The 15,122-nt window shown below is 38.3% G+C and overlaps 1 protein-coding gene across 2 annotated transcripts in view; it reads right to left on the bottom strand.

The window, feature by feature from the left end:
* Positions 1–15,122, bottom strand: part of tmem132e (transmembrane protein 132E) — a 160,646-nt gene that overhangs the window by 32,353 nt on the left and 113,171 nt on the right. For both annotated transcript variants that reach the window (XM_049475808.1, XM_049475812.1), the window contains exon 6: positions 1,149–1,354. In XM_049475808.1, coding sequence (XP_049331765.1) covers positions 1,149–1,354 — 206 coding nt within the window. The remainder of the gene's footprint in view (positions 1–1,148; positions 1,355–15,122) is intronic.

The raw sequence follows: 15,122 nt of genomic DNA, 5'->3' as shown, positions 1-15,122 counted from the left end.
ATGAGGAAAAATCTGTTTATAATGATATTAATAAACGGTGCTGCATGGAAGAAGCATAGACAGCATAGATCTATTATATATAGAAAAAAACAACAACAAAAAAAAAACTGTAACACACAGTGCTGTGCGTTCCCAGTGGTAATGACTGTTTATTTTGTTTTAAGGTGTTTATTCTCACTTGTGCCGAGTATTCAAGGTGCCTGGTGGCTGTGTCCGCAGCCCCGAGTAGTTAGAATAATTCTGAGGGGCTTGACAGACGTGCGGCACTTTTAATTTTAGCTACGAGGAGCTGCGGCTTTTGCGACTTGTCATGTATAAACATAACCAATGTATTAACACACTGTAATTTGTTATTTTGCCACATTGTGATTCTCACAGCTTTTTACATTAAAAGAAATGCATAAAAAACAAACAAACAAACAAAAAAAACTTAGGACTACATCTGAGGAAAGTGTTGTGAAATCTTGGCCCAACCCAGCCTGAGTTCAGATTGGGCACCTGCGCAGCTAAGATAGGTATGGTCTGATAAGTGACTGTTGTCAGGGTTTTATTCAGTCAGTGGCGCACTTGTGTTTTCCACTGTCACTATCACCTCTTATAAGGTGTAAGATAGGGCCCCTAATGTTAAATGCTTTTAATTACCAACAACCTGCACTTTTTTTCCAAAAGTACATCTATTAATTCTGTATACAAAAACCAAAATGCACAATGGAATGACTAATAAGGGAATATTAGTTAAACTGTAGCAGGCAGGGGAAAGCTAACAATACACTCAAACAAGTAGTATAAATACTGTACAAGGAACCTGGGAAAATGGGCTGATGGTACTGTTAAACTACTATTCGCTGCTGAAAAGTATTGCTCAAATAGTGACTAACTTAAGTGAATAATTTCATGCTGAGTTCCCAACACAGTAGAGTTCTTTTTAGTCAATTTAGCAGCTAGAATCATAAGGACCACAGGGTTTAGGCTCTACTCATTTTCAATTTAAGTGTAAATATAATTTGTTGTGTAACAATTTGCCATTCAAGTACAAGGAATTGTATTTACACTTTAGAAAAGAATATCTGTGGAATAAAATCATCACACAGTTGTGGCCACACTATGTATATAGGGCCTGAATAAAAGTGTTAAACACAGTGGCTCACCTGCGATCTGGCAGGATGGGGACCCTCCAGCCCTTGATGAAGGCCAGGCGGTTATCTGAGAGCTCCAGGCGGAGGGGTAGTTTGGGGACCCATACGGTCAGCTCCAGCGGTGCGTTCAGGTGCTCGTAGCTGAAGATCACGCGAGCATTCATTGAACCCTTCGTTTCCTTACCGTTCACATATACATAGTCACAGTTCACGGATACCTGAGGAAAAAAGACAACAAGAAAGAGAGGTTACACATATGATCACATTCAGAAAGAGTTGATAAAGGATTTGGGGAAATTAGATAAATACCTCTGAGGTTTAAGACCGTTTTTGTTACTCATTCTTTTTTTTTTTTAACAGAACACATAAAGCTACAAGGGGAATGTAGAAGTAATTTTGTAGATGACTGAATTTAAATGCTGAAGCAGGTAAATGTGGGAAAGAGATCATTTTTATATTATTGTTCATTTTCTTAGCTGATTTGGCAAATTAATGAAGATGTACACTGTGCTATCCAAACAATAATCTACACTTTGTAAAACGTGTTTTATTCAGTAGTTTAAAACCTTTTTAACTAATGATAGTGGACAATTTTGGTACTATGTACACACACAGTATATATAACCATCCTACAATGCAACGACAATGCAAAGGCATGCTAGAGAGAAAAAAAAAAAAAAAAAAAACACCTGTTGATTAAATATTGATTGTGATGTTGAATTGCTGCCAATTCTAGGACATACAGGTGCAGACAGCTTAAGCATATTGTATTTTTCAGCAGCAGATATTTCAGAAACTGTGTCCAAGAAAGAAAAACTACATATATACATTTTACATTGTTGTACAATCGAGTGTTTAAAGAGTGGTGTACAGTATAGCATATTGTCGCTGCCTTGCTTTTACTATTTCTTTAATTTTTTTCTTTTTACTTTTTGAACAAACTTGAATATGGTTCTTTATTTTATGTCAAACTAACAAAAATGTTTTTTTTTTTTTGTCCTTCTCAAAACATTTTTCTCTTTTCTTATGTAAAGTTGCCATTTTGGAGATATGATTTTTTTGTGTGTGTGGCTTACAGCACTGAAATACAGTATACACTGTGCATCACAGTTCAAAGATCCATACCTAGTTTTATAACGGTTCAATCCATCTACAGCTCCAGGCAACAGCTTCTTGCCTGCTGTATGTTGCTCTGATAGAGTCTGTGGGTATAACTGTTTATTCTAAATATATGTATGCATGTGAATTTTGTGTGTGTGTGTGTATATACAATATATACATATATTCAGAGAGAGAGAATATAAGCCAACCTCTTTGAGCATATGCTTCAAACCCCTAGAAGCTTTTCAGTGCTATATTTTTATTGTTTTTTTATTTTTCTCTCCCAGCATGCTTCTGAATAAGCATACTCTTAATGCCTCCACACCAAATAACAGCTCTTATTAGGCTCTGGCTGTGGCAGTTTTTAGCCGGAGGCATTATTTTCTCCAGGAAGCAGCCTTTCAGTACAGCACACTATCCCTGGACATACATGGACACAAATCATTAGTTTTCTGAAAGCACAACTTTGGAAGAATAACAACGAAAAGAAACCCCAGTAACCCAACGAGGCCAGTTAGGGTCAGTTATTCTTTTAATGCGAAGATAAAAATGTTTTTGTGTGAAACTTGATTTAGAACAAGGAAGCTAAATGTCTGTGAAGGTGTACAACATAAATAATAGCTGGGCAGAGCGGGTAAATGGAAACAGAACACAAAGAAAGATATAAACTTGGGTAAAAACTTACAGAGTTAAAGTGTTCTGCAGTCGGGAGCAAAGTTAAGATAGGTACCCATAAACTTTTTACATTAAAAACAAGTAAATACATAGAATTTAGCTAATGCTATTTGGCTAGCTAGCATGTTAACTCATTTGTACTCAGGAAGGAGACAATATACACTATACACATTTTATATATACACTGTATTTTACGGATTATAAGGCACACAGTATTATAAGGTGCACTATCAACGAATGTCTATTTTCTGGTCTATTTTCATACATAAGGCTCACTGGATTATAAGGCACATTTTAAGCGACAATAATAAAAAACAGGGGTGTCGCCATGTTTCCCTTCTAATTTAGCATGTCTTGCTAAAAAAATAAATAAATAATTAATTAATAAAATAAAAGAAAAATCCTCAAACCAGCACTGGATGTTAATCTACACAGATTTCTCTCCTGAAAACTGTTCATTTGGGTGAGTAAAGCGCTTCCGTTTACTTACAGTGAGCTTAGATTTCTAATATTTTCAACAGTGCAGTTAGCAGCAGTGCTAGCTGTGATTAGCAGAAGCTAGCCACAGTTAGCAGCACTTATAGGCGCAAATAAATGCCGCCTGACAGCGCTACACTAAGGAATCCTGAGTGTCTCGGTAAGCCAGGGCGCGATCAGCTAGCGGTTCGTCCCACGACCCACGCAGCTTGTTTATACACAGTAAACACGCAGGCTACAGTCTGATATACTCACTACTGAATGGTGAAAAAGTTAGCGCTGAGGTTAGCAGCTAATGCTAATGCTGCTTCAGCCTGTGCTGAAGAAAAACTTCACTGAAACTCCTTTTTAAGGCTGTCCTTCAGCAGAGTGGCTTTACTGCTGGAATTCATACATAAGGTGCACCAGATTATATGGCACACTGACAAATATAGGGAAAATTAAAGGATTTTAAGTGTGCCTTATAGTGCGAAAAATACAGTAACCATCCAATGCAAAGACACGAAAATAGTGTGCTAATTCAATTACAGACAGTTGAAAATGAAAAGAATACACATTTAAAATAAATATTGATTGTGATTTTAAAATTGGTGCAAATCTTAGTATAAACTAGAGCTCACAGCTTAATCATACTGTATTTTTTTTAGAGCAGATATTTCAGAAATTGTGTTCATCAAGGGAAGGAACATGTTCTGTATATACAATTTACACTGTAGTACAGTACAGTATCTATCTATCTATCAATTTAAAAGATTTACAAAAAAAATTGACATTGACATGTTACTAATTCAGATCTTTTTAATCATGGTATACATTTTAGCATATCGTTGCTGCCTTGCTTTTACTATTTCTGCCTCATTTTTCACTTTTTTTCTCAAGGAGAAGACTATTTTTGCCTCTGCTCATGGTAAGAAACTTCATTGGTTTCTTGTTTTTATTATTTTTTTCCTTGGTCAGTCTGCCACATCCAAACTCTGACTCTCTACAAGCACAATACTCTTTAATAAAACATTACATTTTGCAATGTATAGCTGGGGCTTTGCTTTGGGATACCATCTGTGATTTATCTGGAGCTCTCAGGCAGTTGACACTGTAATCAGAGAAGCTAATCTCGCCTTGATTGAAGCAAGCTGGAAGCTGGAGTCTTCCTACGACTTAAGATTCACCACAGAGGGGACGTCTTCGTAATGAAACACCAGGCCTTCCAGACAACCTGCTTCTTTATCCATACTATCAATGCTAGGAATTGATCAGTCAGGATTTAGTCAGCTCCTTATCGCACGCTTTGCTGGACATGGTTAGCGATTAGGGGATTATTTTTGCGAGTCGAGCGTTTGTGAGTGATCAGAATATCGAAAATGTTTCATAAATAATCACACACTCACTTTACCAATGTAACAATTTTTGTACTTTGCTGTTTTTCACATTATTTGGAAACACCAGCAACCTATTACACGCTGTGTTTCATGATGAATGGAGCAATATAGGTCCAAAATTACTTCCAATAAAACCTCGCGATATTAACTGCCACTTAAGAAGTTTTCTCTGCTCCTATAAAGTTACAATTTTAGAGATAAGCCTCCACTGCAATGTAATAGATACTTCTTGACCTCAGCGCTGTTTATTTTGCAGCTTCAGAAACTGGCCCTGAGACTTTGAAAGATTACTTTCCTGAAAGATGAACTGCAAACACTATATCAAGCCAAAGTACTGCTGTTAGGATGCACTATTACAGAATATCAACAAATAGTGAGCTCATAACAGCCTATTTAACAATACTGCTATGATAATCTACCCCTAAAACATATATAGTCTGTCACTCAGCTAATGCTTTGTCCAATGTGGCTTACATTAGCCACCCATGGGTCAGTTCCCATGGGCTAACTTAAGGGTAAGTGCCTTCTTCAAGGACACAAAGGCAGCAGCCATCAGCAGGCATCAGACCCCATAACCTTGCTTTTTGTGTTCCAGCCAAGCCATCAGACTGCTGAGGGTAGTTGTATAACTACTATTAGAGTGGTGGGGGCAGGGGTAAAAACAACAGGAACTATATCCCAAAGCCATTTAAGACAGTCTGTCTCTTTCATGGTCCCAATGTGAACCCTTGGGATTACTTGGATTTCTGCATAAATTGGTCATTAAATGTGTTCTGATCTTCATCTACATCACAGCAATAGACAAACACAGTCTGCTTAAACAAATACCACACAAAAAAAGTTATATGTTTGCATGTTTTTTTTATTGAACACAACATGTTAAAATTCACAGTGCAGAGTGGAAAAGTATGTAAACCTTTGGATTTAATAACTGGTTGACCCTCTTTTGGCAGCAAAAACCTCAACCAAACGTTTCCTGTAGTTGCAGATCAGACCTGCAGAACAGTCAGGAGGAATTTTGGAACATTCCTCTTAACAAAACTGTTTCAGTTCAGCTTTAATATTCTTGGGATATCTGGTGTGAATCACTCTCTTAAGTTCATGATGCCACAGCATCTCAATTGAGCTGAGGTCAGGATTCTCGAGAAGATGCATTGATGACGGCAATCCGTCCAGGCCCTGAAGCAGCAAAGCAGCCCCAAACCATGATGCCCCCTCCACCATATTTCACAGTTGGGATGAGGTTTTGATGATGGTGTGCTGTGCCTTTTTTCTCCACACATAGCGTTGTGTGTTCCTTCCAAACAAATAATTTGTCATTTCATCTATCCACAGTATATTTAGCCAGTACTGCTGTGGAACATCCAGGTGCTCTTTTGCAAACTTCAAATGTGGAGCAATGTTTTTTTGGACAGCAGTGGCTTCCTCTGTGGTGTCCTCCCATGAACTCCATTCTTGTTTAATATTTAATATTTTCTTTAATATTAGCAGATGACATGTCTCTCCAAACCATCGCTGATCATCAGTAAATTTTGCATGTAATTTGTGAATCAAGGGAGCAGAGTCTGGAGGAAGAGTGGAGAGACACACAGTCCAAACTGCTTGAGGTCTAGCGTGAAGTTTCTACAATCGGTGATGGTTTGGAGAGACATGTCATCTGCTGGTGTTGATCCACTGTGTTTTATTATCAATTCAAAGTCCCAGACAATCTTACAGCACTTCATGCTTCCCTCTGCTGACAACTTTTATGGAGATGTGGATTTCATTTTCCAGCAGGACTTGGAACACAGCCCACACTGCCACAAGTAACAATTGGTCTTATATAATATATTCTAATTTTCTGAGAGTCTGAATTTTGAGTTTTCATTGGGTGTAAGCCATAATCATCAACAATAAAATAAGTAAATGTTTAAAATAGATCACTCTGTGTGTAATACATCTATCCAATATATATGAGTTTCACATTTTGAACTAAATTAGTGAAGTTAATTCAAAGTTGAGATGCACTAGTACATCATAGTTATGTGTTCAGTACAGATTCAAATACACATGTGCTGTAGCCTGTTTTGTGTTATCGTAGTGAAATTGTGTAAGACACATCTACACAGACCTAGATTCATTTTAAAAACACTGCTTTATTACACCCAAAAGATCTGAGTCTCAGTTTACACCCACATCTGGTACTAAAATACAAATACAAATATTCTAAGAGATATTTTGAGGATAAACAGCCTCTGATACCTATGAAGGCACTGTGCATCACATCCTCATCACTTCCTCTCTTAGATAAGCTGGAGGCTCTAGAAGACTACTAATAAACTTGATATGCTGACACCCTACAGAAGCATCTATGCATCGTGGGCGTCGGAAAAGTAGCTGGAAGTGCTCTCCTGTTACAGTTACAGCTCCTCCACCCCCGAGGTACCGAGTGGCTAAGATGTTCTGGCACCTTCTGTGATGCTAGTAATGTGGCAGGGGCGGAGGCCTAGGCACCATGGCAGGAAAATGCTAATAGTGGGATTCCTGCAAAGCTCCGCGGAGCCTCCTACGCTCTTCCTCTAGCTGCGTTCATTCAGACGACATTCTCTCCGGAGCGGTGTACTGCCCAGACCACGAACAGATGGAGGGACGGAGGATCCCTCAGCTGTTGCTGCCTCTACAATGCTGAGGTTTTAAGAGGGCCATATTGGCTCCAGCTTGAAGCAGGGATGCAAATGTAATGGCGCGCTGATGGGATTTAAAGTGACAGTGCGTTCATGGGGTAATAGAGTGCGCTAATGTTTTAATGCGGGTTAATGGCACTCACAAAACCGAACGGTGGTGCGAGCAATTAAGAAGGCGCAGGGTGGCTTCGACGCTGATCCCGTGTCCGATTGTTCAGCACGGAAACGTGTTTTTGTGTGTGTTTCCGCTCAGTTGTGCTCACTTGAAGCTTATAATGCTAATTAATTTGAAATGGTTAACCCCAGCATGCTTGAGTACAGCTGTTAAGAGGAGAGTATATGGAGAACCCATTGTGTGAAGTGTGTAGTTAGCATGTTGTGTGTGCGCTGTGGCATGGTAATTGGGTTTCCTAGGTATTGGGTTCCTAACTACGTGCACTCAATAGTAAGTTTAATGAGTGGGAACTATGTAGTGAATGAGGTGGAAACAATGAAAGAAAAAGAAAACAGTGGTGTGCAGTTAGCATATAGCACACAGTATACAGTATACATTGGGTTACACTACGTGGACGAAAGTATTGGGACACCTGCTCATTCTGTCTCCCTGCCACAGATTCTAGTTCTCCCGAGAAACACCCTCAAGACCCTCATTTCCCAGAATGCACCTGCGCTCAACCCCCTTCGGACATGCTGGATCACATGATGCATTGGTGTTCCGGCTCACCGTGCTTCTAGATTGCTCACACCTGGACTTGTTAGTATAAATAGCCTCTGCTTTCCCTCCCTTGTCACCCAGTATTGAATCTATTTTCATAGCTCTTTTACCTCACGTTTATTTTGTTGTTTGACTGTTTGTTACTGACCTTTTTTGTTTCTCTGTTTATCTTTTTTCGCTAGACCCTTATCGTTTGCTTTTTTTTTTTCTCGTTGCCAATCTATTTTTGTATACAGACCATTCCTTTGCCTTGCCCTTTTTTTGCCCTGTTGCGGATTTTCCTGTGTATGATCTCTTTGCCTACTTACTCTGGTGTGTTTTTCTTTATGCTGCCAATTGGTTATAGCTTATTGACCCTGCCTGTCACTAACTATTCTACTAAGATCCTTTATTTAATAAATTGTGTGCTCGGTATCTGCGCTTGTCTGTTCTGTGTCTATTTTATTCGGATTTTCTTGGCGTAACTGTTCAGGAAAGGCTTTCTAATCAATTTTTGAGGACTGCACTAAGTATTTGATTGCATTTGGTGACTCCCCCCCCACTCTTAATTAATTAAGTTAATTTCAGGGAACACAGCCCAATAGCTACACTGCTCAGTTGTGGGGGGCTTTATACCCTTTTATCTAGCCCACACCTGGCATTACAAAAGGGGCCAATAGGTTCATGTTTATATGTGAGTCCTATTCGTTTGGCAATACTTCTCTTTAGGCAATACTTCTCTTAATAATTAAGAGAATTATTACATGTCTTTTAAACATTTTGAACTGCACAAGGTGTGCTTTTTGTGTTGGAATTGCTGAGGTCAAGTTGCCTATAGATTTCTAAAATAGCACCCATAGTCTTTTTTATATAGTATATAGTACTAGAATATAGCATTTAAAGTGCCTTAGATAAACCACTTGTTTATGTTTACTTCTCCCATGTTCTATACAGTTCTATTAATGTTTTCTTTAAGGAGCTGTTTGGTTAGTGTGTCGTATATATGTAATTATATGTGTTGTGTAATTGTCGTGCCATGCTAATGCTGCATGTGGTTAAAGCTTGTGGCATGCGACAAGTGCATTGCATGTGCTTGTGGCTAGTGTGTCATGCATGTGATTAGCACGGCATATGTGTTGTTAGGATGTCAAGTACGCTCGTTTGTGGTTAGCATGTTGTGTGGGATTAGTGTGCTGTTCATTCAATGGTCAATTTGTCACGCTTGTGATTAAGTGCGAGGGGTGTGGAGGGTGGTATTTTATGTATGCCGTTTTCTGGTTAGCTTTTTGATCATATGCAAAATCATCATAGAGGGGATATCTATGGAATAAAGCACTCAGGTCTTCCAGCCACCCTGTTTCCTTATCCATACTTTAAAAAATATTATTGATATACTGGGATTGACCAGTCAGTATACAGGATATGTCCTTATCGTATGATTTTTGGTAGACAGTAGTCAACAGCTTAAGGTTGTTGTTTTTAATGAGAACATAAAAAATTCTAAATAAAGCAATAAATCAGGCAAAACCTTGTAACTTTTCTGTACTTTTTCTTCGAAGCTGTTTGAAAACACTCGCTGCCCTTTAAACTGTGTACATTTATGATGAATGGAGCAATATAGGTCCAAAATTACTTCCAATAAAACCTTGTGATATTGATACTTTGATACTTTTGATATTTGATAACTGCTTTTAAAGATGTTTTCTCATCTCCTATAAAGTTTTTCTCAGAGATAAGCTTCCACTGCAATGTAATAGATACTTCCAATTCATAATTCTTTGGTTTGACCTCAGCTCTTTTTATTCTGCTGCTTTAGAAACTGGACCTAAGACTTTAAAATATAACTCTTTCTTTCTTTATAAGCTGCAAAAGCTATATCCAGCTACAGTATCGCCTTTAGGATATGGGTCATTCTCTATTTGAAGTGGGAATTTAAAAAAATCATTAAAAAAAATCTATTTAATGTGTCTCAGAAACAAATAACCTTTAAATGTCTATTAACAACTCCACTTACCAAATATGCAAAACGGAGAGCTTAATTTCAAATAGACTTTAATAAAATAAATTTTAACATAAAATGCAAAGTTTTGGTCAATTTGTCACTGGTGTTATCCCATCTTGAAAAAATAATTGTTTTTTTTTATCAATGTATTTATTTTTAATTAATTTAAATTACATTACTGCTTCAAATTATGTAGCTGAATGTGATAAAGAAATTCCATTTAACTTAACATGTTACCAAATATGTTTATACACAAGCACAAAAAAATAATAAAAAGTCTTCCAGTCTTTCTTTATACTTAAAGGCATCTATGTATACTATAAAAAAAAACCAATAACAATAACATAATACAATTTTTGTCCAATAAACATGACAATTTAACTACTGATATACGAATAAATGATTTGAACATTTCATGCAGGATACTTTAATTAAAAAATAAATAAATAAAAAGTTAAAATGGAGGATTTTGTGAAAAGCCTGCCTCATTGGCAGTCAAGAGACCATGTGTAACTACTCAAAATCAATTAAATGAAAGACATATGGAAATATATTTGATTAAAAAAAACATTTTTTTTAACAATTAAAGCACATAACATCGGCAGTGACACAAAAAAGGTATGTGCCACCTGATAAAGAGAATTATCATCAAATTAATTAAATAAAATGCTTATTCATGACCTGTGACCCAGGGAAACGTTTAACAGAGCTAACAATATCTATGATAAAACATAGTATAAGAGTCCTGATAACACCAGTGACCAAAATCTTTGTGACAAAAATATTTTTAAAATAAAATACATATATTTGTTTATGTAGTATGATGTTAATCATGCATATAGTAAATCTGGATCTGTTTTATGAAATCTTAATCTCAAATTAAACCTGTTAAAATATTTCTTTACACTAAAAATCTGAAAACGTTTGCCCGAGTGTTGAAAATTGGTTATGTGACGAGCTATTTTACATATGTAAAGCACCTTTGAAATGTGATTTAAATAAGGAAAATCTTAGGTTAGCTGTGAAAATGTATATTCTGACTCTTTATATAAATTTTCCCTAATATTTTAAGCATTTTTTTTACCCTCCAACCTTTGTGACATGGTTTCCCACTCCAAATGGAGAATGACCCACATATTATTTCTGAAGAGTATAAGTAATAAGTAGCAGCTGCTCAACAACACTGTGGAAGTCATTTACATGTATGTTCTGTCATTAGGCTAATGCTTTGTTCAATGTGACTCACATTAGCCAACCACAGGTCAGTCCCCATGGACCAGCTTAAGGTTAAGTGTCTTCCTCAAGGACACTTCCTCAAGGAAGAAGCAGCAGCAGCAGCAAACATCAGCTGGGATCAAACCCATGACCTCTTGAGGATGTCGTGTGTTGGTTTGTACAACATGCTCTGCATGCTTAGCATGCTGCGTGTGGTTAGCGTCATGTGGTGTGCATAGAAAGTATTTGGTGTATGGGATTCACAATTGTTGTGGAAAGCATGTTGAACGGTCAGTGAGTCATACGTGTGTGATTTGTGTGGGTGGTGTGGTGCAGAAATGGGCTAAGCTTTTTTTTTGTGGTTACCATGTCATAAATGTTGTACATGTTGTGGCTCAGCAGTTAGAGGGCCGGCTTATCGCTTACAGGGTTGTGGGTTCAATTCCCATTGGAATTCGTGCTGGTCTGAGCTGTCTGTTTCAATTAGATGTCTACACTGCAGAAATCCTTAAAACGAAAGAGAAATGATCTCATGATTTCGATATGCGATAAATCTTATTTATATATCTATATATATATCTGATAAGATTTTTTGGTCTTTCTAAGCATTGTAAGTGTAAGATTATTCTGTTTTATAATGCTCATTGTAGGAAAAATGATCTTAATCTTAGTCTTACTTAGGATTTTCACCTTATTTTAAGTCATTTCAATTTAAGTAACTCAAAAATCACGTCAGGTTATTCTGATACTTGTGTCCAACTGTAAGCCAATTAAAATATATATATATATATTTAAGTCTGTCTTGAATATTTTTGAGATTTTATAATATAGAAATATTAGCTCACTCCATTTTCCTTTTTTTATTCCCATGTCAGAGATAAGGTTCTGTTTTAGCCGTGATGATATATATAATTTAGTAGACAGCGCAATTTATTTCATGAAGATATCAGATCTACATCTTTTTGATGTTTGATGCAGACATGAATATCAAAGGTTTTATTTAGATGTATGCATTAAATCATTAATATTAATCATTTAGAAAGTTTGTTAGTGGAATATGTGGATTTAAAAGACAAGCAATCCAAAAGCAATGGAAAGTAAATCAGATTATATTACTTTAAAAGTAATTTAAGAGTAGTTTTTGAGATTGTGTTACAATTTTGTGTTTACATTTGTGATATAGATTTTAAAGTATTTCTTTCAACTTCGCTTTAATGCCAACTTGGCTCTGCCAGGCAGTTATTTCCAGTCACACAAAATTAGGTTACCATCTGCATGAATGAGGTAAGAATACAATACTGGTGAAATGGTTTCAAAAATACATTTTTAATTGCTATTAAAATCTAAAAAAAAAAAAAATAATAAAAAAAAAATCACTGTAGTGTTTCACTCAACAGCGCACAAAAAAAACATGATTATTTTTTTATTTTTTGGTTTGTTCTGGCTACTGCGCTTGCACAGATCTCCAAATTACGAAACTATATTCCGCTGTGAATATTTAAATAAATATAGAAAAATGCGCTCTTCGCATTTGTAATATCTTCGGTATGTTTAGCATGAAACTAGCGTGTTGATAGGCTGACTGCCATTAGCGTGGTTCTCTTTCAACACAAGTGAAATACACATCATACTGTGATTAGCATATATAACATGTAGTTAGCAATGGCATTTGCATGGCTGGCATGTTGTGCAGATTGTGTGGGGTGTGGTTATTGTGTGGTTATCTTGTCAGGTGTGCGATTAGCATCCCATATGCGTGTGTATGCATGTCATGCATGTGTGCTTTTAGTGGGTGGCACATGTGGTTAGCGTGTCATGCATGTGTGGAGGTTTTTGTGCGTGTGGTATGTTGTGTGTGTTTGGGGGGGGGGGGGGGGGGTCAGCTGTCTGCTCTGCTGACCAGAGGGAGAGGCAGCTAGCGAGGCTGGCGTTCTGTCCTCAGATGGCCAGCATGACTAAAACAGCCTTGGGAGGAGGGAGCAGCTGGCCGAGCACTGCTCACAGCTTCCTGCTCTCCAACACAAAGCCCCACAGGCTCTCGACGCAAACATACATACACAGCATCCCTACGTTCAAGCCCAATAAAGCCCCGGTGACCCAAAAAGAAACGAACTGAGCACCTCGATTAGGGAGGTTAGCATCAAACCCCTTTAAGCTCGCTTTAAGAAGATCCACTTAAATGCACTGGAAGTCTTTTTTATTTCTTTTTTTCTTTTTTGATGCACGCAATGCGAGTGACAGCGTGCAGCGCCCGTGCTTCTGCATTAGCTTCCCCTTCTTTTCAAGTCTAAGTGCATCAGTAAGGCATAGTTAAAAAGCCCGAAATCTCTGCTCTAAGGGATAACCTCAGTACAAAAGGTCCGCCAGTGAAAACTGCCACCAAAAAGATGCTGCCGAGGCCTCTAACCTCTCTCTCCCTTATGGAGTTTTTTACTTCACTCCCCCCCTTCCCCTCAGCCCCCCAGCCGGAGTGTTTTATTGAACTGTCAGGGCTCATGCACGTCACGGCATGAAGGGCTCATCTCAAATTAGCCTCCAAAGTTCAATGGCCGGGGCAGCCGAGCAAACCCATTAGATAAGCCAAGAGCCAGCGCGCTACGGCGCCTGTCCGCCATTACTCCAGATCTTAAACCAGATTCATGGCAACCCTTGGCCCACGCTTGCCTTTGACGCATGGATCTCACTCCTGGGTTGACACGCGGATGTCACGGGGAGGCCAGGCCTATATCTTAAACGTCCTTTTCCGAATGCCGGTTAAGCGCCGGCGCAGATACGTCCAGTGGAGTTTGTGGTGAGGAAACGGATGGCGAGGATTATTGGAAATATCATAAAAGTGCTGCAATAAAGGATAATTGAAAACGGGTTTATGTCTATATCGCGCTCGCCCCCTATGATTGAGAGTTCTCAGTGGCAAGAAAGAAAAAAAAAAGAGAGAAATAATCATAGAGGAAGAGAGCAAGAAAGCAAGAGAGAAGAGAGGAAACGTTTAAGCGTTTATGGAACTAAAATAAAATGCTACAGCGGGATTAGCGGACTCAATGCGCGCCCAAAGGAAATAGAAAGGAGGTATGAAAACCACGCTGTGTTTAATTTGAGCTCTCTCGAGCCCAAGCTCCATTTGCGACAGATCCCTGGCCTCTCAGCAACGGTATCCCTTACCTTAAGCCAGCGCCTGGGAGGTGTAATCAAACGGGGCGTCGTATCTCGCCGCATTACTTTCTCGGGGAGTTTTCATTTAACAGCCCTAAAAACGCGAGGCCGTGTGATTGCGGTCCCCGGCGATTTTGCCGCACGGTGGAGTTCCGGCACCGCGCTGATTTTGATGGATCGTCTCGGACGGAAAAGTCATCGATCCCTCCAGGGGGGTTCAAACTGCATCAGCCGCGGGAGTGTGTGGGAAAAAGTCAGCTCTAAGTGACTTTTTGATGCTTGTTTTATGGTCTTTTAAGCATAGCTGTACTTTCATTGGCTCAAAAGAAGCAAGATAATAGAGGAACAGTGGACGGGCAGGTGACAGAGGCGGGTGAAAATCAATACAAACAATACAGCAATGGGACCGACCTTTGGCAATAGCGGAACCTCTTTTGATGCTATATACCCCTTTTGATGCCCTTTTCCTTTTTATTTAAATAGAAGTTACTTGATATGCACCTTGATTTTTTCCTGCTGCTGTATCAAGTTAATTTTCCCCTTGGGGGATCAATAAAGTCTTATCTTATTTCTTTTTTAGCCCAGCATCATTTAAATGTTGTGCTATCGTAGAGACAAATAAATACATAATCA

The sequence above is a fragment of the Astyanax mexicanus genome, chromosome 1 (assembly GCF_023375975.1).
Source record: "Astyanax mexicanus isolate ESR-SI-001 chromosome 1, AstMex3_surface, whole genome shotgun sequence".
Taxonomy (NCBI): domain Eukaryota; kingdom Metazoa; phylum Chordata; class Actinopteri; order Characiformes; family Acestrorhamphidae; genus Astyanax; species Astyanax mexicanus.
Note: the sequence above shows the minus strand (reverse complement) of the source record. Positions and strands in the feature narration are given on the sequence as shown.